The sequence below is a fragment of the Vespa crabro genome, chromosome 1 (assembly GCF_910589235.1).
Source record: "Vespa crabro chromosome 1, iyVesCrab1.2, whole genome shotgun sequence".
NCBI lineage: Eukaryota > Metazoa > Arthropoda > Insecta > Hymenoptera > Vespidae > Vespa > Vespa crabro.
The window spans coordinates 22,682,172-22,705,897 of NC_060955.1; the positions used below are offsets into that span (position 1 = coordinate 22,682,172).

Genomic DNA, 23,726 nt, shown 5'->3' on the forward strand with positions numbered 1-23,726 from the left:
TTCTCAAAGTACAAGTTTTCTCGTCTAACATACACAAAACTGTGCCCTGTCTCTCTCTCTCTCTCTCTCTCTCTCTCTCTCTCTCTCTCTCTCTCTCTCTCTCTCTCTCTCTCTCTCTCTCTCTCTCTTTCTCTCTGTATGTTTGCGCGCGTGCGCGTACGTACGTATACGTGTATACATATTTTATCTGTATATATGTTTTTTTGTATATGTATGTGTTATATGTGAATGTTTTGTATATGTGTGTGTGTGCTTTCCATTTTTTTTTTTTTTTCATTTTTCTTTTTCTTTTTTTATGTTCTCTTTATGTTAAAAAGTAAATATGTATGTACGTATATAGAAGAGAGAGAGAGAGAGAGAGAGAGAGAGAGAGAGAGAGAGAGAGAGAGAGAGAAGGAGTACAAGAAATAAGAAGAACGTTTCGAATGTGTTCACATTATATGCGAACGCTGCGTTGCTTGCTTGCTTGCTTGATGGTGCTAACGTAAAGAAACTAGTACGAAGAAATCCTTTAAGAGAGAAATAATTCTATCTCTCTCTCTCTCTCTTTTTCTTTTTCTAAAGTTGAGAATGTCACTTCACCTTGGCCATTTCCTTCGTGAAGGACATGAAATCAATATAATTATTTTTCTACTTCTTTCTCTCTCTCTCTCTCTCTCTCTCTCTCTCTCTCTCTCTCTCTCTCTCTCTCTTTTACCCTTTACTCTCTGTCTTTGTCTATCTCTTTTTCTTTCTTTCATTATGTGACTTTAATATGAATGAAAATATTAATATTATTTGTAATATTTTTATCAATTAAATTTCTATATTTATATATGTTTCTATATGTGATGTGTATATGTTTCATTTTCATTTATAGTGTATTACTATTATTATAGTATTTTTATAAATATATTTGTTGATGAATAATATATAAAAAAAAAATATATATATATATAAATTAGTGTATTAATATATTGATAAAAAAACGTATTAATAAAATGATAGAAAGTATAAGAAAAAATATATACATACATGTACGTAATCATAAATGAAATTATCTCGTTATAAGATCATTTATAATCGATCGAATCGTGTACGATAATATATATATATATATATATGTATGTATGTATGTATGTATGTATTAGACAGGCTCTACGATTAAAATCGTTAAATAGATAAGAAAAATATATAAATTTATATTTATATTCTTATCTAAATATATGATCAATAACGATTCACAAGTGAATCATGATCGAGTAAACGAGTTTGTTCTCTACAACAGAACGTATATACGCATATACGTGTACTGTGCCTATACCTATGTGCATACAATTGAAAAAGAAAAGAAAAGAAAGAAAGAAAAAAAAAAAATAATAATAATAATAACAACAAAAAGATAGAATAAAATCAAATCGAATCAATTAAAATACAAAAAAAGTAAATAGAAAAATAAAAAAACAAAAAAAAAAAAAAAATAAAAAACAAAAGAAAAGAAAAGAAAATAAAACGATATTGAAATTGAAATTGAAATTGAAATTGAAGTTTCGATAAGACGCGAGTAGTCTCGCGATCAGATCAGATCCGATATGTATGTATGTATGTATGTATGTGTGTGTGTGTGTGTGTACATACTATATACATATAAGCATATTTAAATATCTATTCTCTTATCTTTCATAGCTTCTTCTTTTTCTTATCGATAGTTATCGTAGCAAGTCCCGTGACGTCGATACATACACAAGGAACACGTGCTGTTCTTCGACTACATAACGTAATCGAGGTTATTCCACCGGGAGAGAATTTCAATCGTAATAAATCCTACGATCTCGTAAAAAAGGATCAAGTAGAATTATCGGCATGATCGAGTTGTTGCATATACATATGTATATACGTATGTAAATATGTACAAGAGAAAAGAGAGAAAAAAAGAAAAAGAAAAAGAAAAAAAAAAAAAAAAAGAAAAATAATCGACACGTGTGATCGTAATCGAAATAAAGAGAAGATCAGAACAGCTGTTAATAAGTTTTCAGATGGTTTTCAAAAAAAAAAAAAAAAAAAAAAAAAAAAAGAAGAAAAAAAGAAAGAAAAAAAAAACAATTAAGTATACTCTTTCGAGACATCTTAAACTTGCGATTAAGCTTCTGTTGTAGAAAAGAAAGAAAAAAAAAAAGGAAAAAGTAAAAAAAAAAAAGAAAGAGAGAAAACAAAATAAGTTTTGAAAAAAAGCATCGAAAAATTGTTTTTTTACATTTTACCCAGGAACTTTTGGTCCATCGTCTTAAATACAAATCTGATGGAAAAAGCTTGAAAAGGTGCAAGGATTATTTTTCAATCGATCGATCAAATAAATATACACGTACATATATATATATATATATATATAATATGCATGTATTGTATATCTAAATAAGAATATTGAACGAAACAATGATTTTTCTTTTCTTTTTCTTTCTCTTTTTTTTATTCTTTCTTTCTATCGATCGATCGATCGGATCGCGATGTTTCACATAAGATCAATGATAAAGGATGGAAAAAATGTGAAAGAAGATAAGCGACGTTTCAGAGAAAATAATCAAGAGGTATTACGTTACATGTATTTAGATAAATCTATGTGTATCTGTAGAATTGAGAGGAATTAAACTTTTAACGATCTATGTATATATGTATGTATTTATGTATGTATGTATGTGGGTAACATAAATACATATATTTACACATTATACGATACGCACGAGAATTGGATGCAAATGCAGGTGGAAAGAGAAGGTATAAGAAAATTTATAGACTCTGAGTAATATCGTAAAGATCGGAGAGATAATTAAATATATATGTATTTATTTATTTATTTATTTATTTATTTATTTATATATATATATATATATATATATATATATATATATCTAGAGAAATAAATTCATTGAACGATTACATATATATCTATTATGAAAGAGAAAGGTAATTCAACTAAAAATATTTATTAAATATATATATTTAATTCAATTATTTGTTTCTTTTATTCTCTTTGTTTCTATAGAAAAATTAAATCAGTGATTCAATGATTGTGTACATCTAAGAAAGAGAGAGGTAGATAGATAGATAGATAAAGAGATTCTATATGTGAAATATATTTATGAGTCATACATATCGTATAAGAGAGACAATAATTAGGTATATATATATATATATATATAATCTTTCTAAGGAAATAAAATCATTGATTCAAAAATTGTGTGCATCCATTAAAAAAGAAAGAGAAAGAGAGAGAGAGAGAGAGAGAGAGAGAGAGAGAGAGAGAGAGGGAGTGAAAGAAAGAGATAGAGAAATATTTTATATGTGAAATATATTGGTGAGTCACATACATATAGGGTAAGATTTTAATTCGATTTAATGAGCACACACAGGTACAATACGTATATGTATTATAAAGGTATATGTCACGTAGAAATGAGTCAGCAATTCCGGTACACAATTAATGATCATTAGCGTTGGGGAGATAATTCGAAAGGCACGTAGATTGAACGAGTCTCGTACGAGATTACTTGTTCATTTCATGAGTACATATATATATATATATATATATATATATATATATATATATATATATATGTATGTAATATCTATGTATGTATATCAAAAAAGGATACTTCTAGAGGATATGAGCTGGGAGTGTTAGGTGTAAGAAGGAATAAAGGTAGACATCGAGGCGATAGGAAGAAGAAAAAGGAGGAGGAGGAGGAGGAGGAGAAGGAGGAGATGCAAAAGGAGGATATGGAGGTGGAGATGTATGTAGGTGTAGGTGAAGGTGTGGGTGCCGCTTTGGAGCAGCGGCCTTACAAGGACGTCTGGACGTTCTAGCTTTCCCCGAGCGGCGCTCCTCGCTAATGCCTCCTTTAAAAGATTCGAGAGAAAGAGAAAAAGAGAGAAAGAGAGAGAAATATTAGTTATTAATGTATATTAGTGCAAATATTTCCTTCGACAGAAAGAGAAAGAGAGAGAGAGAGAGAAATATATACATGTATATATATATATATATATATATATATATATATATATATATATTAATTAATTATTAATGTCTATTCAAATGTCTCCCTTATAAGATTAAAAAGAGAGGGAGAAAAAATATATATATACACACACACACACACATTTCAATTAATTTTCTTCAAAAAAAAAAAAAAGAAAAAAGAAAAAAAATATCTCGAAATTATACGATAGGATTAGAATAATAATAAATATTAGCGTGTGCATTAATAGTTATATGCATATATACATCGCGCTATAAGTTTTTATATTTTCCATAAGTATACAATACTTATATGTTGAATATACGAGAGGCGAAGGGCTAAATAAATAAATAAATAAATAAATAAAAAAGAGAAAGAACGAAAGAAAGAAAGAAAGACCAAAGAGAGAGAGAGAGAGAGAGAGAGAGAGAGAGAGAGAGAGAGAGAGAGAGAGAGAGAGAGAGAGAGAGAGAGAGAGAGAGAGAGAGAGAGAGAGAGAGAAAGTAAAACTCACGTTCATTGATGAAGGTGGTGGTTATGGTCGTGGTGGTGGTGGTGGTAGTTGTTGTCTTCTCGTTTATCGTTGTATTCAATGCTTTCGTATCTTCTTCGATCAAATGGAAAACACTAATCGACCGTTCGCTCGAATTACTACTCATCCCGTACCCAATTACTTCCTTGTTGGTTTTCTCGATAACACGTGTGTTCCATGAACCAGTCCATAAAATCACCAAGAATATCACTAATAATAGGATACCGATAGACGCGGCTATCGTGCTAACGGCACGATTAGAAATACGCGACATTTCGGCGAGTCTTAAACTTGTACACATTAGTCGTTAGAACGACGATCAACATTCAAAATAATTCGATCACGAATTCGTCGGATTTATCGATCACGTAAAAGGAGGAAGAAAGGGGGTGTAGGGTCAACGATGAACACTTCTTGCACACGTGTGTACGTGTGTGCGTCTGTAATATATATATATATATATATATATATATATATATATATATATCACTTTTGCAGTCGGCCATTGAATTCCATTATTTATATATTTATTAGAAGTAAAAAAGAAAAAGAAAAAAAAAAAAAATGAGAGAGTGAAAAAAAATAATAGAAAATTCGATTGCGTACTTATATCGATCTATCGAGAATTTTTCTTTCCCTTTGTTATCGTCATAGACGTCCGATGATCGTCAACGTTACAACTTTCGATCTCTGACATCGCTTCGAAAGAGATCCGATCGATCGATTCATTTCCTTCCCTTCTAATTCATTTTATTTCTATACTTGTGAGAAACTTTCAAAGGGATAAGGAAATGTTATTTTATCTCTCGTCCTTGCGATTTTTCTTCTTCTTTTAATTAAAATCTTCTTCTTTTTCTCTCTCTCTTTCTCTCTCTCTCTCTTTCTCTTTTTTTTCTTCTTTTTCCTTTGTCTATTTCCTTGTTTCTTCGTTTCTTCCGTCTCTTATACTTTTCAATTTACGAAGATCCTTTCGTCTTCCTGTTATCTCGTGGCAACGTTGAATCATCCATTCTCTCTGTAAGAAGAAAAAGAAGAAGGAAATTAAAAAAAAAAAAAAAAAAAAAAAAAAGAAAAAAAAAGAAAAAAGAAAAATTACAACTCAACATCAAGATCCTTCGTTTATTTCGAAACGAGAAATCTCTCTCTCGTCGATCTCTTATATCGATTGATTCGATCGTACAACTACGTGATAATTGATTTAATCGTTCGAACGATTCTTTTTCTTTTTCTTTCTTTTTCTTTTTTCTTTTCTGTTTTCTTTTTTTCTTTTTCTTTGTGTCATATTCGCATTGAAAAAAATGTTAATGATTGATTTGTAACAATTTTCTATTGAAATTTGAATATTATATTAAAAATTTCTACATGGCTTATAAGACGAATTTGTATGTATAAAGAAAGAAAAAAAAGAAAATGTAAAACGTTCGAAACAATTTTCGAATAATTTTCAATCGAAGAAGCTTGAGTATGCTTTTTAAGAAAAAAAAAAAAAAAAAAAAAAAACAAAAAACCAAAAAAAATCAATTGCAAAATTAAAAAATTTCAAAATGCTAGCACAAGGAACTTGCTCGTTAAATATACATATAAGTATTTGTATATATATATATATATATTTTTTTTTTTTCTAATAATGTTCAATCAATATTTGAATATATCTTTCAAGAAGAAAAAAAAAAAGAAGAAGAAGCAAACAAGAGAAAAAAAATCGATGCCGAAATTAAAGAAATATCGTCTCAAAGAATTTGCTTCGAGCTACATAGATAACACATGTCTACGTAAAATATAATATATATCCGTGGAAGGAACAAAAACAAAAACAAGAAAAAAAAAAGAAGAAGAAGAAGAAGAAGAAGAAAAAGAAACGTTCGAAACAATGTCCTAATAATTTTCTAAAAAATTTTCTAATAATTTTCAATCGAAGTTTGAACATTTCTTTCAAGGGAGGAGGAGGAAGAAAAAAAAGAAAAAAAGAAGAAAACCCAAACAAACAAACAAACAAACAAACAAACGAAAGAAAAGATAAGAGAAAAGAAAAAAAAAAATCGATTCCGAAATTGAAAAATTACAATGTCGCGGTGCAAAGAACTTGCTTTGAAGTACCTACATGGATACCTCTGTATATACACGTACGTATAAATAAGAAAAGTTAGAGAGAAATAGAGAGAGACAGAGAGAGAGAGAGAGAGAGAGAGCAAGAGAGAAAGAGAGAGAGAGAGAGAGAGAGAAAGCAAGAAAGAAAGAGAAAGAGAGAGAGAGAGAGAGAGAGAGAGAGAGAGAGAGAATGAAGCAAGTAACCGTAGTAAAGTCTGCGGCTTCTCGTCGAGGCTACCGAGCGAAATATAAAAGGCGCCGTTCGACGGTCCGCTCTCGGCTGCCGACCTCGGAGTCGCTTAAGGTCTGGGTCAAACTATTCTCGTCGCGCATCGTTTCTTCGTTGTGATATCCAACCGATCGATCTGTGCGATCTGAATTCTCAGATCTTAAATCCTACTGTCGATGGGAGATCGTTCGAACGTTCGATCGTTCGTTCGTTCGTTCGTTCGTTCGATCGATCGATCGATCAGTTGTTGAATCTCATTCAATCGATCGATCAATCGATGGATCAAGATTGGCAAAGGTGTTTTACAAAAATCTAAACGATCTTTGATAAATCAACACGTACATAAATCTTATACGACAAATGCCTATGATAATGCGCTATTTTATTGTAATATATTATCTATCGTATTATTTGCGATAAAATATAATACATGTGTGTGTGTGCGTGTGTCTGTGTGTTATATATTTAATTAAAAAAAGAAAAAAAAAAGAAAAGAAAAGAAAAAGAAAAAAAAAGAAAAAAAAAGATCGAGATAGAACATAAACAAATAGTAAATATAAAGTATATTAATGAATGAGTTGTATATATATATATATATATATGTAAGTATATATGTATCATAATATCTTATTTACTATGGATATCACATAGATGATAATAATTGTCATTTTGTGTGCGATAAAATTAAAATAATTATGTATTAAATAATTAATTATTAGTTATATATATATATATATATATATATATATATATGATTATGTGTTTTTATTCGTAAATTTTAGAAGTCTTTCAACGTAAAATTTCTATTATTAACATTCAATAAATCGATTATTAACTATATTATTAAATTAATAATATACATATATATACATATACGTAGATATATATATATATATATATATATATATATATATTTTCTTTTTTATAAGAATCCTTTAAAATCCTTTCTTCTAACATTTTAACAAACGGGACAATTAACACTACCCACGTTAAACGCCTACGTACTCTCATGAAAGAAAGATTATCGGTATTGATTATACACCTTTGCGATCATTGATGAAGCTAATCATAAGATCGAAGATCATTAATGTAAATTGTTCCTCCTTCCTCTTGCAATAACGAAAGTCGAGTTTTCAAATGTAAAGACTATTGCAAAATGTTGAAACAAAAATTGCTCCCTCGACACGAACCTACTTTTTTTATTTTTTTTTTTTTTTTCTCGAACGTGTTAACAAACGAACAAAGACATGTATATATAAATATATATGATTTATCTTGGATAATCGATTTGATCGATCGATCTATCGATTTTTTGACAATTCGCTAACATAAATATATTACAATAATGATAATTACAAAAATTACTTGATTGACGTGAATCTATTTTTTTTCCCTTTCTTTCTCTTTTTCTTTCTTTTTTTTTTTTTTTTTTAATTCTTACATCTACGGACAAAATTAATTTTGTCTCTCTCTCCCTTTCTCTCTTTCTCTTTTTCTTTCGAATATTAATAAATAAAACAAAGACGATTAATACAAACACACACACATATTATATATATATATATATATATATATATATATATATATATATATATATATGTGTGTGTATGTGTGTATATGATTAACTTGTATATTCGATTTGGTCGATCGATCAATCGGCCTTTTTTTTTCTCTTTTTTATTTTTTATTTATTTATTTACTTTTCTTTTCTTTTTTTTTTTTTGCCAAGATTGACTGGACGAACGACATTTTTGATCTAGAGATCGATGACTGATTCCTACTTGTTAACTCGTATCGTTACGGAATGCAAAATTAAGGACGAATACGTCGCTTACGGAGACTACGGAGCCGTTGAAAGTCAAGGCGATTGAAGAAGGAATAAAGAAAAAGAGAGAGACAGACAGAGAGAGAGAGAGAGAGAGAGAGAGAGAGAGAAAGAGAGACAGAGAGAGAGTACTAGGCGAGTTCTGCGGCATCAAAATGCACGCGAACGTTCTTACCCTCCTCCATTTCTGCGCGTATGTGTGCATGTATTTCGTGTTTGTCATACACACACACACACACACACACACAGAGGCATGACATTCGCGTGTTTGGTGATAGCAAAATATATTCCTTTTTTTTTGTTCTCTTTTTTCTTCTCTATTTTTTTTTTTCTTTTTTAACAAACAACCTTTATTACTGTTTAAATGGTGTTCTGAAAATTGACTAAAAAATTATATCAATGTTATATATATATTAAGTGTATAAGTATGTAGATATATGTACGCACACATACGTGTAGACATTTTGAATTCGAAAAAAGTGATAAGAGAAAGGTGTCCAATACTTTACATGATTATTTTCTTTCTTTTCTTTTTTTCTTTACACTTCTTTTCCTTTTTTCTCTCCCTCGTTTAATTTCTTCCCATGGAAGAAAACTCGAAGAAAAATAAAAAGAGACGATCTATCTATCGAGTAATCGATCTAGATCAATGGGATTATTCATATCGATCTAAGACATTTAAAAAAAGTAATCGCGCTTGTTGCACGCTTCCAAAAAGAAAAAAAGAAAAAAGATATATGTATATAAATATATATATATATAGAGAGAGAGAGAGAGATAAAAAGAGAGAGAGAGAGAGAGAGAGAGAGAGAGAGAAAGAGAAAGAGACTATACGAGTCTGCACGAATTTGACGGTAGTTGGCCTGCAGACACCTAAAAATAGCAAATACAAAAATTATATAACGTAACATTCCCAACTTACGATAACGAAGGTCGGATTTATCTCGTTACTCGCAAATTCGAGGTCGATCTCGTACGGCCTTCCAATCGAATCGCGTCGTTACTTTACGCGCGCGAAAAAGAAAATAAAATAAAAGAAAGAGGAAGAAGAATGAGGAGGAAGAGGAGGAGGTGGAGGAGGAGGAGGAGGAGGAGGAGGAGGTGGTGGAGGAGGAAAAGAAGGAAGAAGAAGAAAGGAGAACAGATAGATTCTTTAATTAGATACGATTCGTTTCCTCAATTTAGTTTAGTATATGTATATATATGTGTATTTATGTATGTATGTATAAATGTATGTATCTATGTATGTATGTGTGCGTACGTGTGCGTGCGTACATAAACGATCACAGCTATTTACTAATTTGTTTATTCGATTTTATATTTATATCTTTATTCTTTGGTTTTCTTTCTTTCTTTCCTTCTTTTTTTTTTTTTTTTTTCTTTTTTTTTTCTTCTTTTATAGTAAAAATTTTTTTACAAAATTTTGACACACTCTCTCTCTCTCTCTATATATATATATATATATATTTTTTTTTTTATTTATTTAATAAAAAAGAAATAAAATATAGACAGAACATAAAAAGATAATAAACATTAATGAATGAATGAATAAATGAATAAATGAATGAATGAATGAATGAATGAATTAATTAATGAATTAATGAATTAATGAATTAATCGTATCGAATAAATTGTACCTCCTACGCTTAAAGGCGTAAGAAATGTAAATAAATGAAATAACATAAAAATAATATTCAGATTAGTTGTAATATAATTCGTCGATTTCAAGGAGAGCTCGACGAAAAGTGACGAAAGAAAGAAAGAAAGAAAGAAAGAAAGAAAGAAAAGAAAAGAAAAAAAGGTGACACAAAGTGACTAAAAAAAAAAAAAAAAAAAAAAAGAAAAAGAAAAAAAAAAGGCTTACCTGAATAAATCTCACAGAATCAAGCTAGGAGATGAGAATACACTTGAAGAGACCGTGTCGAAAGTTTACACAGTGTTGGAATGTCTTGCTCTTATGTGAGAGAGAGAGAGAGAGAGAGAGAGAGAGAGAGAGAGAGAGAGAGAGAAAGAGAGACAGGAAAAGAAAGAGAGAGAGAAAGAGAGAGAGAAAAGCTCGAGATGATGATGAAGATGACGATGACGATCAAAGAGATTTCTTCCTCTTCTTCTTGTTCTTCTTCTTCTTCTTCTTCTTCTTCTTCTTCTTCTTCTTCTTCTTCTTCTTCTTCTTCTTCTTCTTCTTCTTCTTCTTCTTCTTCTTCTTCTTCCTCCTCCTCCTCTTCTTCCTCTTTTCTTTTACTTTTTTTTTTTATTAAATCGGAAAATCCAAACGAAGTATAATAAAGAAAGATGAAAATGTTGTTTTACGAGTGTACCAATTCGTTTTGATCTTTCGTGTGTATATATATATATATATATATATATATATATATATATGTATATATGTATATATGTATATACAGAGAGAAATAATTTCTTCTGTTCTTTGTTTTACTCTTTTCTTTTCTTTTTTCCTCTTTCTTTTTTCTTCCCTTTTTCTCCTTTTCTCTCTCTCTCTCTCTCTCTCTCTCTCTTTTTCTCTCTCTCTATGTATATAATTATATATATATATATATATATCTATCTCTATATCTCAATGATTTCTTGAAGGAATAATTTTTGTTCGATGAAAGACGAGAGAGGATGACGAATGAGAGAAAAAAAAAAAAAAAATAAACGAAAACAACAACAAAAGAGAATGTAATACGAAATTAGAGATCGCGCGATCGATCGATCGATCTAAATAATAAATGACGACGGCGATAATGACGAGCGCGGTGCGAACGAGCGAAAAGGAGGGAACAGTCGTGTAAGGGCTAAACGATCGCGGGAGAACGACCGACTCGGTCCGCTCGCACGCATCGACTGAACGCGGATCTTCCACGCGTATCCGACCACGGATCTTGCTAACACCATGATCCCCTCCACGAGCACCTACACCACCGGCACGCCGTTTGTCTCTTTACCGATATTACACTGTACCTACATTATATGCGTATCCTTATACTTACTTCGAAGGACGCATTATTGTCATTGTTCATGAATACGACACAATAATTATCGCAAGTATTTCTATCATTTATTATTATTTTATTCTTGTTATTTTATTATTATTATTATTACTATTATTATTATTCTTTTTATTATTATTATTATTATTATTATTATTATTATTATTATTATTATTCTATTATCTTATCTAACGAATATATATATATATATATATATATATATATCTACATACAATTTATATTATATATATATATATATGTATATATAAATTTTTTTTGAAAAAACTTTTTTATCTTTACCGCGTTATTGATCTCTTTTATCAATTGAAAACAATTACTTTAATTTCATATTTAATTGCAAACTTTTTTTTTTTTTTTTTTCCTTACGAATGATGATAATCTTCAATCACATTTAAGATAAGAAACGAGATAGATACGAAATAATAAATACAAATAGATTAATTTACAGATTAAAACTTTCGTTCAATGACATTTTTTTTTTTTTTTTTTTTTTTTTTTTTTTTTATATTAACTTATCGTTCCCACTTTAAATGATTCATGTTAATTTATTACGTTATCCCAAAGAAAGTAATAAATCTTGATCTCTTAAATGGAATTTGTGTAGTAGTATTTTTTTTTTCTTCTTTTTTTTTTTCTTTTTTCTTTTTTTTTTATACTAACCATATTAGCTGGAAATAATCATACGTTCTTTTTTCTCTTTAGTCATAAATGCCAACGCATTTAATGTTAATAATTTTGCCTCTTCGTATACTCCAAAAAATATAAAACCACCTATGCTAATCCACATTACTCTATAACCAACACCTGCGAAAAGGCTGTAATATATTTTAATAATTTGTCGATTAATTAAAAATATATGTCATTTGAAAAAGTTTATTTTTTACCCATTTATGCCTTTCTCGATATATATTGAACGTAATATTGTAGATAATTTCAATTCAGAACTTTGTATCATTTTATTAGCTAACATTATTCTTGTCTTTGCAACATCCAATGGAGTTGTTATAGCTGCTGAGAAAGCTCCTATAAAATTATAATTTATTACTATCAATTTATATTTGTTTATGACATTATAGATAATTTTGAAATATTCGTACCTGCAAATGATCCACATATTGCACTTTCAATAGGATATATATCTCTTTTGATGTAAAGAGACCAAATATTTTTAAAATATTCCCATAATGGAAATTGTATTAAACTAAATGGCATATCTCTTAATACGGTACTCCAATAACCACGGTATAAAAGTTTTATATTGAAATTGTCCTTATCTAATAATAAAGCCTGTTTCCTTTGTTTCATAACTTCTACAGGTACGCGTACTATACATGCTACCTTTGTTTAAAAATATCAATTTCTAACAATTAGCAAATATTTATTTAATTCTATAAATGATAAAAATATAATGATGAAAAAATAAATACCATTTCCGATAGCGATGCTGCCCCCATATGTATTAAAGAATGATATCTTTTAGATACCAAAGGTTCAGTATATACTTTTATATTTTCATAAGTAACAAAAAATAATGCAGCTGTAATAGATATTAATTGGACATTATTTTGATATAAAATTTATAATTTCTAAGGATATTATTTATTTACCGGTTGGCGTAGAACCAATCAATACAGGATATAAACCACGATAAAGTCCTTTAAAACCACCTGATTGTAAAAATCCATATTGACTTTGTAATCTAGTTTTAATGGTATCTAAAGGAAACAAAACAGTATCCACACATATACCTGCACTAGCTCCTGCCTATTATAAACAATCAAGAATCAACGATTTTTTGTATAAAAAAAAATTTTTTAATATAAAGATATAAATAATATATTAACAGGCGCGTAATATTATCGCTTAATTATTATTAAATAATTTATTATTAAGTCATTTATTTACAACATGTAACATTGTAATTTTATTAAAACACGTGTATAGGTTATATAGCGGCTAATGTAATATAACATGATCATTGAAAGAAAATATCGCTTACAAGTATAGATGTAAATAATACATGCTTTTCAGCAAAACTTTTTGAATTTTTCTCGTACATTGTCATTTAATATTATTTATAAAAAATACAATAAAATATATTTCGAAATATGAACTATGAACTAATCCAAATGTGAACAACTTCAGCTTATTAAAAATATCTCGATTCATTTCGATTGTTTTCGATTTTCTTATCATTGCGATTCTCGAATTTATGATTATACCTTGTGAATATCGAAAATATAAATGAATTTAAAATTCGATAAGAGAACATAATCTGTATGGATATTTAATATTACAAATTACAAATTAAAAATAAAAATAAATGTGTCTGTTGTGAGATTAAATTTTGTTTGTTTTTTTTTTTTTTTCTTTTTACCAACTTTCGTAGTTCCTTCTTTTGCCAATTCTTGTCACATTTTGCTCATAATAAAAATTATTAGAACTAAAAATAATAATGGATCAATATATTTGTAATAAATGTTATTGCACGCAGAGTGATAAAGATCTTAACTTTAGATTGACCCAATGCGGACACATTTTTTGTTATAACTGCATAAGAGAAGGTAAACTTATAATACTTTATCTTATAAAATTATAACTCTTAGAAATATTTAAGAAATATGAATTCTTTTTTTTTTTTTTTTTTTTTTTTTTTTATATATATATAATTAAAGATGAATGTCCTGAATGTAAGTCTACAAAAATTGTGACCGTGTCACTAACAAAACCTCTAACGCCAGAAGTATCAAGATTTTTTGCACCATTGAATGATATTTTAACATCAGTAAAGTCTATAACAATATTTCAATCAGAACAAATAAATATAATATTGCAATGCTTTTATCAACTGGTAAGTTTTATTTTTTGTATTATTCCATTTGACAAATAATAATGCTACTCATTTTTGTTCTTTTTTCTTTTTTTCCTTTTCTTTTTTTTTCTTTTTTTTTTTACATATCATTCAAATATTTTAGAATGACAAATATGAAATTTTAAAAGATCGCTATATTAATGCTGTACGAAATGAAAAACTTATTGCTCATGAGTATTATAATCTCAAGAAACATTTTGAAAGTTTAAACAAACAACTTATGTTTGTGAAAATGCATAGAACTGACAGTAAAGTAATTACTGCGACATCATCCTTAACTAATAATAAATACATCACTGGTCGATACTCTAAGAATAAAATCTATGATACTCCTATGACAAAATCAAGTTGTTCAAAAATTAACAATCCATTTAAAAGAAATATTTTTACATTGCAAAAGTCAATCAACAATAGTTCTATTTCTATCTCTGATAAGAGTTCTTTGTAAGTGAATGAAAGAAAAAAAAAAAAGAAAGAAAAAAAAATATCAAGGAACAGATTTTTCAAATTGATATCTTATATCAATATTCTCTTTTTCCTTTTTTGTATTGAACAGTTGATACAATTTGTTGTATTATTCACAGCTACTATATTTGGTTTATTTATTCATATCAAAGTAAGATTACAAATTTATATAATTGAACAATAATTATTATTAAATTTTATTCAAGTTTATATTTGATCTATCCTATGATAAATTTATTATGAAATAAAAGGAAAAAGAAGTTTCTTTATTTTAAGTTACAGAGTTACCAAAAAGAAAAAAGAAAAGAAAGAAGAAAATTATATTGATAATAATATTACTGAATCAATAAAATATTTTTGTTCAATTAATTAATAGAATAATAAAAAACAACATGTGAATTATAAGTTAATTGATATATATATATATATATATATATATATATATATATATATATATATATATATATATATATATTTATGAAAGCATACGGCCTATTGGATAAGTCGATTATAACTAACCAATAAAAATTCATTTATTTATAAATTAAAAAGAAAAAAATATATAATCTGAAGTTATTCATATAACTTAATATTCATTTATCTATAAATTGAAAGTTATAATATTTTATAAAAAAAAATTCTACACGAGTTAAAATGAAATAATTGAATTTTGTAACTGTGTGTGAACTTATAAAACTGTACACACATACACACACACACACACACACACACACACACATACGCAGGTTCATTCAACAAGCATAACTTTATATATAAATTATAATAATATTAATTATAATAATTGTATAATAAATAAAAATTAATTGAATATGAGAATATTTTATTTTATTAATATCGGAAATATATTAATTGTTTCATTTCTCTTGAAATTGTTTTCTTATTAATTTAACATACATATACGTTGCAAACTAAGCTTAAGTATAATAAAGACTATAGTACCACTATGGACTACTAGTAACTGCTAGTAACGGATCATTGAACAGATTGAAGTCAGTTGAAGGGTAGCAACTAGCAGCTAATTAGATTCTGTTCGAAAAAAAAAAAAAAAGAAAAAATCAAATGTTTATTATTATCACGTACCAATAGAAATGAATGATATTCATTTAAAGTTCCAAATATAATTAAATTGATATACTTAATATATACTTACATATTTATATATATATATATATATTTATATATATACATATGTATATATATTGGTCAGTTTTAGAAAATAAATGTGTACCTCGTGTTGATGTAACGTCACAAGTCAAATTCCATTGATGACGGTATATCTCATGAATAAAAGTATTTTTATTGTTATTATTTCTTCGAATAGTGTTCTTTTGTGCTCGCAATAAATATGTAAATAAAAATATTTTGGAAAAAAAAGGAAAGGAAAAGAAAAGAAAAAAAAAAAAAGAAAGAAAGAAAGAAAGAAAAAGAAAATGTTTAATCTCAACGTTAATTTAGAAATGTGCTACGTGACACGAGGTGAATTAAGTGAATTCGATAAAGAAAAAATCATCGTGTAAAGGAATTATTTCTTAAACATGTAATCTTTCTTCTTCGCGTGTAACATTGTATTATTGTATTTAAATAATGGTGCTTTGGATTATTTCCTTCACGGCAATTGTTTTGCACATTACTATTGTACAAAGTAGTATGTATCTTTTTTTAAATATATAATCATTCAATGTATATTGTTATTATTATTATTATTATTATTATTATTATTATTATTATTATTATTATTATTATTTTATATTGAGCATCATATTGTAAGATTATTATTATCTTTTATAGAGCTAGTACCACAAGGTTATTGTGCCCTTTATACTGGTAAAATATGCAAAAAATATCTCACAGGGATTGGAAAAGTATGGTTTAATAATTCATTTGATAATCCTGGTGGATGGTTGAACGAACAAATAACAACAGATTTATGGGAAGAAATAATAGAAACTCTTGTAGAACCATGTCGTTCAGCGGCTGAAGTAAGTATATCCTTTTCTTATAACAATTATATAAATTTTATTTTGTACTTTTGTATTTCATCTGATTATATATTTGTTAAATAACAAATTAATTTTTTATTCTTCGATGAAAAGATATAAGCATGGTTTTTTTTTATGTTCCAGCAAATGCTATGCTTATATGCCTTTCCACGGTGCCACGAATCAGAAGGACTGCCATTGTGTTATGAGGATTGTGTAGCAGTACATCATTTTTGTTTCAATAAATGGATAATAATTGAGGACCAAAAGCAAAAAGGTATTTATATCAGGTCACGTGGCCATTTTAGTTTACCAGACTGTCAAAGTTTACCAAGGATAGTCAAAGGGAAAGTCACTTGCTCTGAGGCCCATTTAACTGATATAAAAGAAGAACTTGTCACTTGTAAGTTTTCTTATTACCAAATATATATATATATATATATCTAACTCTGATATTGAAAATATTTATTTGAAATATATATTTTAGATGACTGTATCAAAGGTAATGGTAGATATTACATGGGAAAATTGAATAAAACAAAAGGTGGATTAGATTGTCAACCATGGAGTGCTCAAGTTCCACATAATCATGATAAACCACCAAATATTTTTCCACAAATTCAAAAGGATGAAAATTATTGTAGAAATGTAGATGGGATTGAATCTATGCCATGGTGTTTCACTATGGATCCTGAGACACGCTGGCAACATTGTGATATTCCTATATGTGGTAAAATGTTTATGTAAAAAAAGCAAATTTATTTGATTACAAATTTTATCATTGTAAATGTAAAAAAGTATCATTATTTAATTAATATTTTAATTGTACAGATAATACCACAGATACAATAATTGAAATTGATCCAAAAGATTTGACAATATATACAATTATCACTCCATCATTTATATTAGCACTATCTTCATTGGGATTTGTAATCATTGCTGGGACTGTACTTTTTATACTTTTAAGGCGAAGACTTCATAAAAGACATCAAGGATATAATCCAACTGAAAGTCAGGTATATATATTTATATACAGTGGCAATATAAAATAAAAAAAATGGCCATACTTTCTATGTAATGTATTTGCAGGATGTTAACATTGATTTGGACAAATTGCCAAGCAATGAAGCATACCATAAAACAAGTGCAAAGCTTAATCCAAAATTGGAGAAACTTGAATTTCCACGAAATAATATTATTTATGTACGAGATTTAGGTCAGGGTGCCTTTGGTCGAGTATTTCAGGCAAAAGCACCTGGTCTTGTGCCAGGTGAAGAATTCACAAATGTTGCGGTAAAAATGTTAAAGGAGGAAGCATCAGATGATTTGCTCGTAGATTTTGAAAGGGAAGCATGTTTGCTTGCAGAATTTAATCATCCAAATATTGTTAAGTTATTGGGTGTATGTGCATTAGGACGTCCAATGTGTCTCCTATTTGAATATATGGGACGTGGTGATTTAAATGAATTCCTACGCTCATGTTCGCCCGGGAATTATATTATTCGAAGCTTAGAAAGAGATGGTACATTCACAGACACTCAATTATCGCATATGGATTTAATTAATATTGCTTTGCAAGTAGCATCTGGAATGGTATATTTATCGGACAGAAAATTTGTACATCGTGACCTTGCAACTAGAAATTGTTTAATAAACGATCAAATGATCGTGAAAATTGCGGATTTTGGATTATCACAAAAGATATATCTTCAAGATTATTATAAAGGCGACGAACAGGATGCTATTCCAGTTAGATGGATGCCACTTGAGAGCATACTTTATAACAAATACACTGTTGAATCTGATGTATGGGCTTTTGCTGTATGCTTGTGGGAAATTTTTAGTTTTGCGCTTCAACCATATTATGGAATGACTCATGAAGAAGTTGTTAAGTACATCAAAGAAGGCAATGTTCTCCAATGTCCTGATAATACACCTTTATCAATATACGAATTAATGAAACTTTGTTGGAATAGAAGACCATCCGACAGGCCTACATTTAGAGCAATTTATGAACGACTCGATACAATAAAACACGAAATAGAAGCAGAGAATAAAACGGATAGTGTGGCTTTGCGCATTCATATCTGAATAAAAATCGAGTAGCGCATGATTAATTATATATATATATATATGTATATGTATACATATGCATATGTATATATACATATATATATATATGTGTGTGTGTGTATATGTAATAATTAATATATTACTTACTCCACATTAAAGGTAAGTAATTATTAAAATGTAAATGTTACATACAAAGGCCTTCTTTGTTATATTTGTTATGTCACGTTAATGGCATATCGCTAAGAATATTTATAAAAAGAAAAGAAAAAAAAAAAATGTGGCTATTACATATATTAGTAATAACTATGTTGATCTGAGAATATCATTAGCAGAATGCTTTTGAGTACATGCAAAAACTAATTCATACGTTTATTGTTTTCTGGATAAAAAGTAATTTAATATCCTAATGGCGTAGACGTATAGAAATAATTCTATATCTTTACATAAAGAAAAAAAAAAAAAAAAAAGAAAAAAAAGGAAAAGAAAAAAAATGCTGTATTTGAATTAAACATACATGCTTGAAATATCGTTTAAAATTCTAAAATATTAATAATTGCAAGGACTGAAAAGATTCTTGTGGGATTGATCAGCTCCATTAAATCACTATTGCAATAGGAAATCTTAAAAATTTTTAATTTCACATGTATCATTCTATTGTCCTAACTATTCATATTTATAATCAGTGGTGTGATATCATAAATATGAGCGGCTATTATTTAGCGAATACACGTAAATAACCATAAATATTATACAAATGTTTTAGGATGATTGTAAAAGGAAAATGCCCTAATATATTTACATTTTCTATATCTTTATATGTTTTGCTATGCAGATTTATATGTATATTTATGCAAACATTCCAGAGCAATATGTCAATCATAATCCAATATTGTGCAAAAAGTAATGCTTCATAATGATTCATATATATATATATATATAATTTCATAAATACACAAATTGAATTTGTGCGTATACATATATGTATGAACATTAAATGCATTTTTTTGTTTACTTGCAAGTTATATGATTATATGTATGCATGTACATTAATTCAAAGGAATGCTCATACATTCCATTTTCATTTATTTAAAAAAATTATTTTAATAATATAATTATATACAGAACAGATAAAACAGAGATATAACGCAAGATCTATTAATTTATACTCTGAACTAAATAAACTTAAGACTGAACAAAAAGATATATGACCAAAGTAAAAAAAAAAAAAAAAAAAAAGAAAAAAAAATTATTTTTAAGACCTGTTAGTAAAATATAGAGATCCAGAAAATTCGCAATATAAAACTTGATTGTGCATTTTATGGTTTTGTCCTTTGTGATAATATTAAATTAGCTCCCAATGCTTTGATCTTTACTCAAATTTTTTTCTTGTTAAATATATTAGAACGTTGCTATAACAAAAATATAACTTAATGTGTGCTATAAGAATTATGTCAAGGAAAATTACTATGAGGAATGTTGAACCAAAGAGAACATGTATGTAAGTGAGTATACTGTTATATGTAAAATTTTGAAAGTAAATTATATTACGGTACTGTAAAACAATATAATGAATGTTTAAATCATATAATATTATTTAATTAACGTATTACTTGTTTAATGACACATGTACACTTATTTGTTATACATGTCTTTTATAGACTTCCAAAACGTCAACTAAAAACGTATTATAATTAATTTGTTAATAATAATTACTGACTACTTCATTCATATTATATCTTCTTTTTTTTTTTACGACAGATAAGTAAAAATAAAAAAATTTTTTTTTGTTTTTTTTTTTTAATATTAAATATTAAATATAGTGGTAATCAGTACTAGATATATTTCTTTTTTTTTTTTTTTTTTTTCTTTTTTCCTTAAATACTATTTTCTTTTGATAATGTTTTTAAATAATATTTTATTTAAATTGAACAAAGTGCTATTATTACACTGACATTCCAACAAGAATCCATCAATTAATGAATATTTTTAGAGAGATTTCTTTGTGTATTTTATACATATTTTATAATAATTTTCAAACAATTTATATTAATATATTTTACGTATATAAATATAAATATATCAGATTTCTACCAAGGTCACACATTTAGATTATTTTTTACTATAACACAATAATGTATTTACTATAGATGTTTATACACAAGATGTATTGATTCGCATATACCTTCATATTTGTTGAGTATTAAGAATGTGTAATATGTGTATGTTCTAACAAGTACATCATGTATCATCGCATGTAACAATAAGTAATAAGATGCAAGATAATAATAATAATAATGGAACTAAAGCTCTTCCATATACCTTTTTATATACATTTTTGTACATGAAAAAGGGGGAAGACACCGATTCTGTGCTCTTATAACATCCATGTACTTGTATCCTGCATAAGTAGAAAAAATCTATGTAATACGATATAAAAAAAAAAAAAAAGAAAAAAAAAAGAAAAAAAAGATAATACACATTTGTAAGCGTATTGTCTCTGACCAAAAAACTTCTGGTATTGTATAATTTGTTGAGTTCAAATTTGTTATTGACAATGTAGACTCTATTCTGAATTTTATGTACAACAAACTCTATTACTTAATCTGTAAAAGCATTGAGACTCCACGACAATACACAATAACATTTTTTTTTTTTTTTTTTTTTTTTTTTTTTTTTAAACAAGTATCATTACTTCTTCCTTTTTTCTTTTCTTTTTTCTTCTCAATTTAGATTAAACATATTTATTCAGGATATATATCATAAAGATACATTTGTTCTTATAATTATAATATTTATCATTACTGTATGGAGCTATAAGTATATATTAATTTTAATCATTTTATTTTATTTTTTAATCTATGAAATATTTTCATCGTCAATGTATATCGCGGAGTCAACAATGATATTATATTACAAACATGTTGAAAAAAAATCTGCTACAAACTTTTACTGATGTACTTTTACAAAAAAAAAAAAAAAAAAAAAGAAAGAAAAAAGAATAAACAACCACTTTCATATTTGTTGTTTTTGATTTTAATTCGTAGCCTAATAATGAACAATAACAGATTGGGAAATAAATATATTATCATAAATTGGTGTAAGATTAATTTTTATTTCATATTGAATTAATAGTTTACAGATAGAGATATTTATTTTATTTATTCAATTAATTTATATAGATATTTAGACCTTTGGATAAAAGCTTTTATCAATTAATTAATATATGATGTTTATGATATAATTGATAAAATTTTTTTTTCTCTTATATTCAACAAAAAATTACTACACATATGTACAGATAAAATTATATAAGATTGATGCAATTTGTATACATTTTTTAAAAAGTTGATATAGACGACAGACTTCATCTTTAATTAATAATTATTTGTTGTATGTAATATAAACTAATAAAGAAGGTATGCAATTAAAAAAAAAAAAAAAATAAAAAAAAGACATGTACATATGTGAGCATTATGTTAGACTTAATTGATAATACTATGTAAAAGAGATTTCATTTAGAATACAAGACGATATAAGTTTCGTGGAAACAAAATTACTCGACAAATATATAAATAATAAATTATATATAGTAAAGTTATTTTTTAAATAAATCGTAAAATTTGTCATACGTAGATCGCACAATATTGATATTATATAAAAAATTGATAAAATATTGGCTACATATGTACATAATCTAGTTGAACGATCTATTTAATATAATATCTCATAAAATAATATCTCGCAGAGTTTCGAAAATTTAATGATTATAATTACTTAAAGACTAAGTGTGGTTGACAATGATAATTTTTTGTTCATATATAATTGTAATGTTACTTCTAAGAAATAAATATAATTCTTTGGTTTTTAATTTGGTTTAAAATTCATTATTAAACATAAGTGACTATTTATTATTACACAAATGAAATACATAATTAAAATTACTTTTCTGACTTTCTACGAATATATAACTGATCGTTTATTTGCAATGTCTTTTTTTATTTATTTATTATTATTTTTTAATTCTTATTCTTTTATTTGTTATGTTTGTTCTTACTTTGTGCAAATAATATATGCAATATTCTAAATGCATGTATTAAATTGTCGATTGCGTATAATGTAAGTATTTGGAAAGATAAATTTCTGTTAATAATTGTATTGTTCAGTCCATATTATGTTTGACTTTACTGCGTGCAAATATGTATTGTAATAAGCCACTGTATATAATGATTGCTCTGTATATATACAGGCACTTGTATACATCCATTTCCAGATTAATTATATATTTGTGATAACATATATTTTGATAATGATAAAATGTAATATTCTTTCGAAAAGATTATTACTAATTAATTAAATTGAAAAAAAAAAAAGAAAAAAAAAAGGAATGTGTTAAATAATATATGATAAATATTGATAATACATATATATATATATATATATATATAATCTCTTATAATGATATCTTAAGATAGAAATTATTCGATATTTATTGCAGATTTCATAAATGATGAACTTTTACGAGCACATAGGAACTAATGGAAAAAAAAAAAAAAATAAAAAAAAAATAAAAAAAAATAAAAAATACTGATTAAAAATTAATCCACGATAATACTTATGATTGCAATAACTTTTA

At 26.9% G+C, this 23,726-nt stretch overlaps 4 protein-coding genes across 8 annotated transcripts in view; 2 read left to right on the forward strand and 2 right to left on the reverse strand.

Annotated features, from left to right (window-relative positions):
• Positions 1 to 10,700, reverse strand: part of LOC124425014 (A disintegrin and metalloproteinase with thrombospondin motifs 9) — a 123,655-nt gene extending 112,955 nt beyond the window's left edge. For 3 of the 4 annotated variants that reach the window (XM_046964888.1, XM_046964979.1, XM_046964800.1), the window contains exons 1-3: positions 10,531 to 10,700; positions 5,131 to 5,539; positions 4,507 to 4,964 (exon numbers count right to left, since the gene is read on the reverse strand). In XM_046964888.1, the coding sequence (XP_046820844.1) occupies positions 4,507 to 4,825 (319 nt within the window). In that variant the 5' untranslated portion in view covers positions 4,826 to 4,964; positions 5,131 to 5,539; positions 10,531 to 10,700. The remainder of the gene's footprint in view (positions 1 to 4,506; positions 4,965 to 5,130; positions 5,540 to 10,530) is intronic. The other variant, XM_046965066.1, reaches the window with a different exon arrangement.
• Positions 10,701 to 11,893: 1,193 nt separating this feature from the next.
• On the reverse strand, positions 11,894 to 13,820 carry LOC124425248 (S-adenosylmethionine mitochondrial carrier protein-like). 2 transcript variants are annotated; one of them, XM_046965443.1, is made up of 6 exons: positions 13,680 to 13,820; positions 13,288 to 13,444; positions 13,108 to 13,217; positions 12,778 to 13,018; positions 12,565 to 12,703; positions 11,894 to 12,495 (listed from the first exon to the last, which is right to left on the reverse strand). In XM_046965443.1, exons 1-6 carry the CDS (start codon positions 13,743 to 13,745, stop codon positions 12,345 to 12,347), a joined length of 864 nt encoding a protein of 287 aa, XP_046821399.1. In that variant the 5' UTR covers positions 13,746 to 13,820; the 3' UTR covers positions 11,894 to 12,344. The 2 variants fall into 2 exon arrangements, with proteins under 2 accessions (XP_046821399.1, XP_046821460.1); XM_046965504.1 differs by having other exon boundaries at positions 12,346 to 12,484.
• A 114-nt stretch (positions 13,821 to 13,934) lies between these two features.
• LOC124425348 (zip homologous protein 2-like) lies at positions 13,935 to 15,322 on the forward strand. Its single transcript, XM_046965631.1, has 3 exons — positions 13,935 to 14,244; positions 14,356 to 14,531; positions 14,656 to 15,322. The coding sequence occupies exons 1-3, from the start codon at positions 14,136 to 14,138 to the stop codon at positions 14,998 to 15,000; spliced, it is 630 nt and encodes a 209-aa protein (XP_046821587.1). The 5' UTR covers positions 13,935 to 14,135; the 3' UTR covers positions 15,001 to 15,322.
• A 676-nt stretch (positions 15,323 to 15,998) lies between these two features.
• LOC124425214 (tyrosine-protein kinase transmembrane receptor Ror2) lies at positions 15,999 to 20,802 on the forward strand. The gene is made up of 6 exons (XM_046965297.1): positions 15,999 to 16,683; positions 16,827 to 17,017; positions 17,162 to 17,420; positions 17,505 to 17,747; positions 17,849 to 18,036; positions 18,110 to 20,802. The coding sequence occupies exons 1-6, from the start codon at positions 16,623 to 16,625 to the stop codon at positions 19,109 to 19,111; spliced, it is 1,944 nt and encodes a 647-aa protein (XP_046821253.1). The 5' UTR covers positions 15,999 to 16,622; the 3' UTR covers positions 19,112 to 20,802.
• The last annotated feature ends 2,924 nt before the right edge of the window (positions 20,803 to 23,726 follow it).

Coding starts and splice junctions, on each gene's coding strand:
- LOC124425348 (XM_046965631.1), top strand. CDS start 14,136: ATGGATCAATATATTTGTAATAAATGTTATTGCACGCAGAGTGATAAA. Junction 14,245..14,355: donor TTATAACTGCATAAGAGAAG/GTAAACTTATAA, acceptor ATATAATTAAAG/ATGAATGTCCTGAATGTAAG. Junction 14,532..14,655: donor TGCAATGCTTTTATCAACTG/GTAAGTTTTATT, acceptor CAAATATTTTAG/AATGACAAATATGAAATTTT.
- LOC124425214 (XM_046965297.1), top strand. CDS start 16,623: ATGGTGCTTTGGATTATTTCCTTCACGGCAATTGTTTTGCACATTACT. Junction 16,684..16,826: donor CATTACTATTGTACAAAGTA/GTATGTATCTTT, acceptor TATCTTTTATAG/AGCTAGTACCACAAGGTTAT. Junction 17,421..17,504: donor AAAAGAAGAACTTGTCACTT/GTAAGTTTTCTT, acceptor TATATATTTTAG/ATGACTGTATCAAAGGTAAT.
- LOC124425248 (XM_046965443.1), bottom strand. CDS start 13,745: ATGACAATGTACGAGAAAAATTCAAAAAGTTTTGCTGAAAAGCATGTA. Junction 13,218..13,287: donor GATTGGTTCTACGCCAACCG/GTAAATAAATAA, acceptor TATCTATTACAG/CTGCATTATTTTTTGTTACT. Junction 13,019..13,107: donor CAGCATCGCTATCGGAAATG/GTATTTATTTTT, acceptor TTTTAAACAAAG/GTAGCATGTATAGTACGCGT.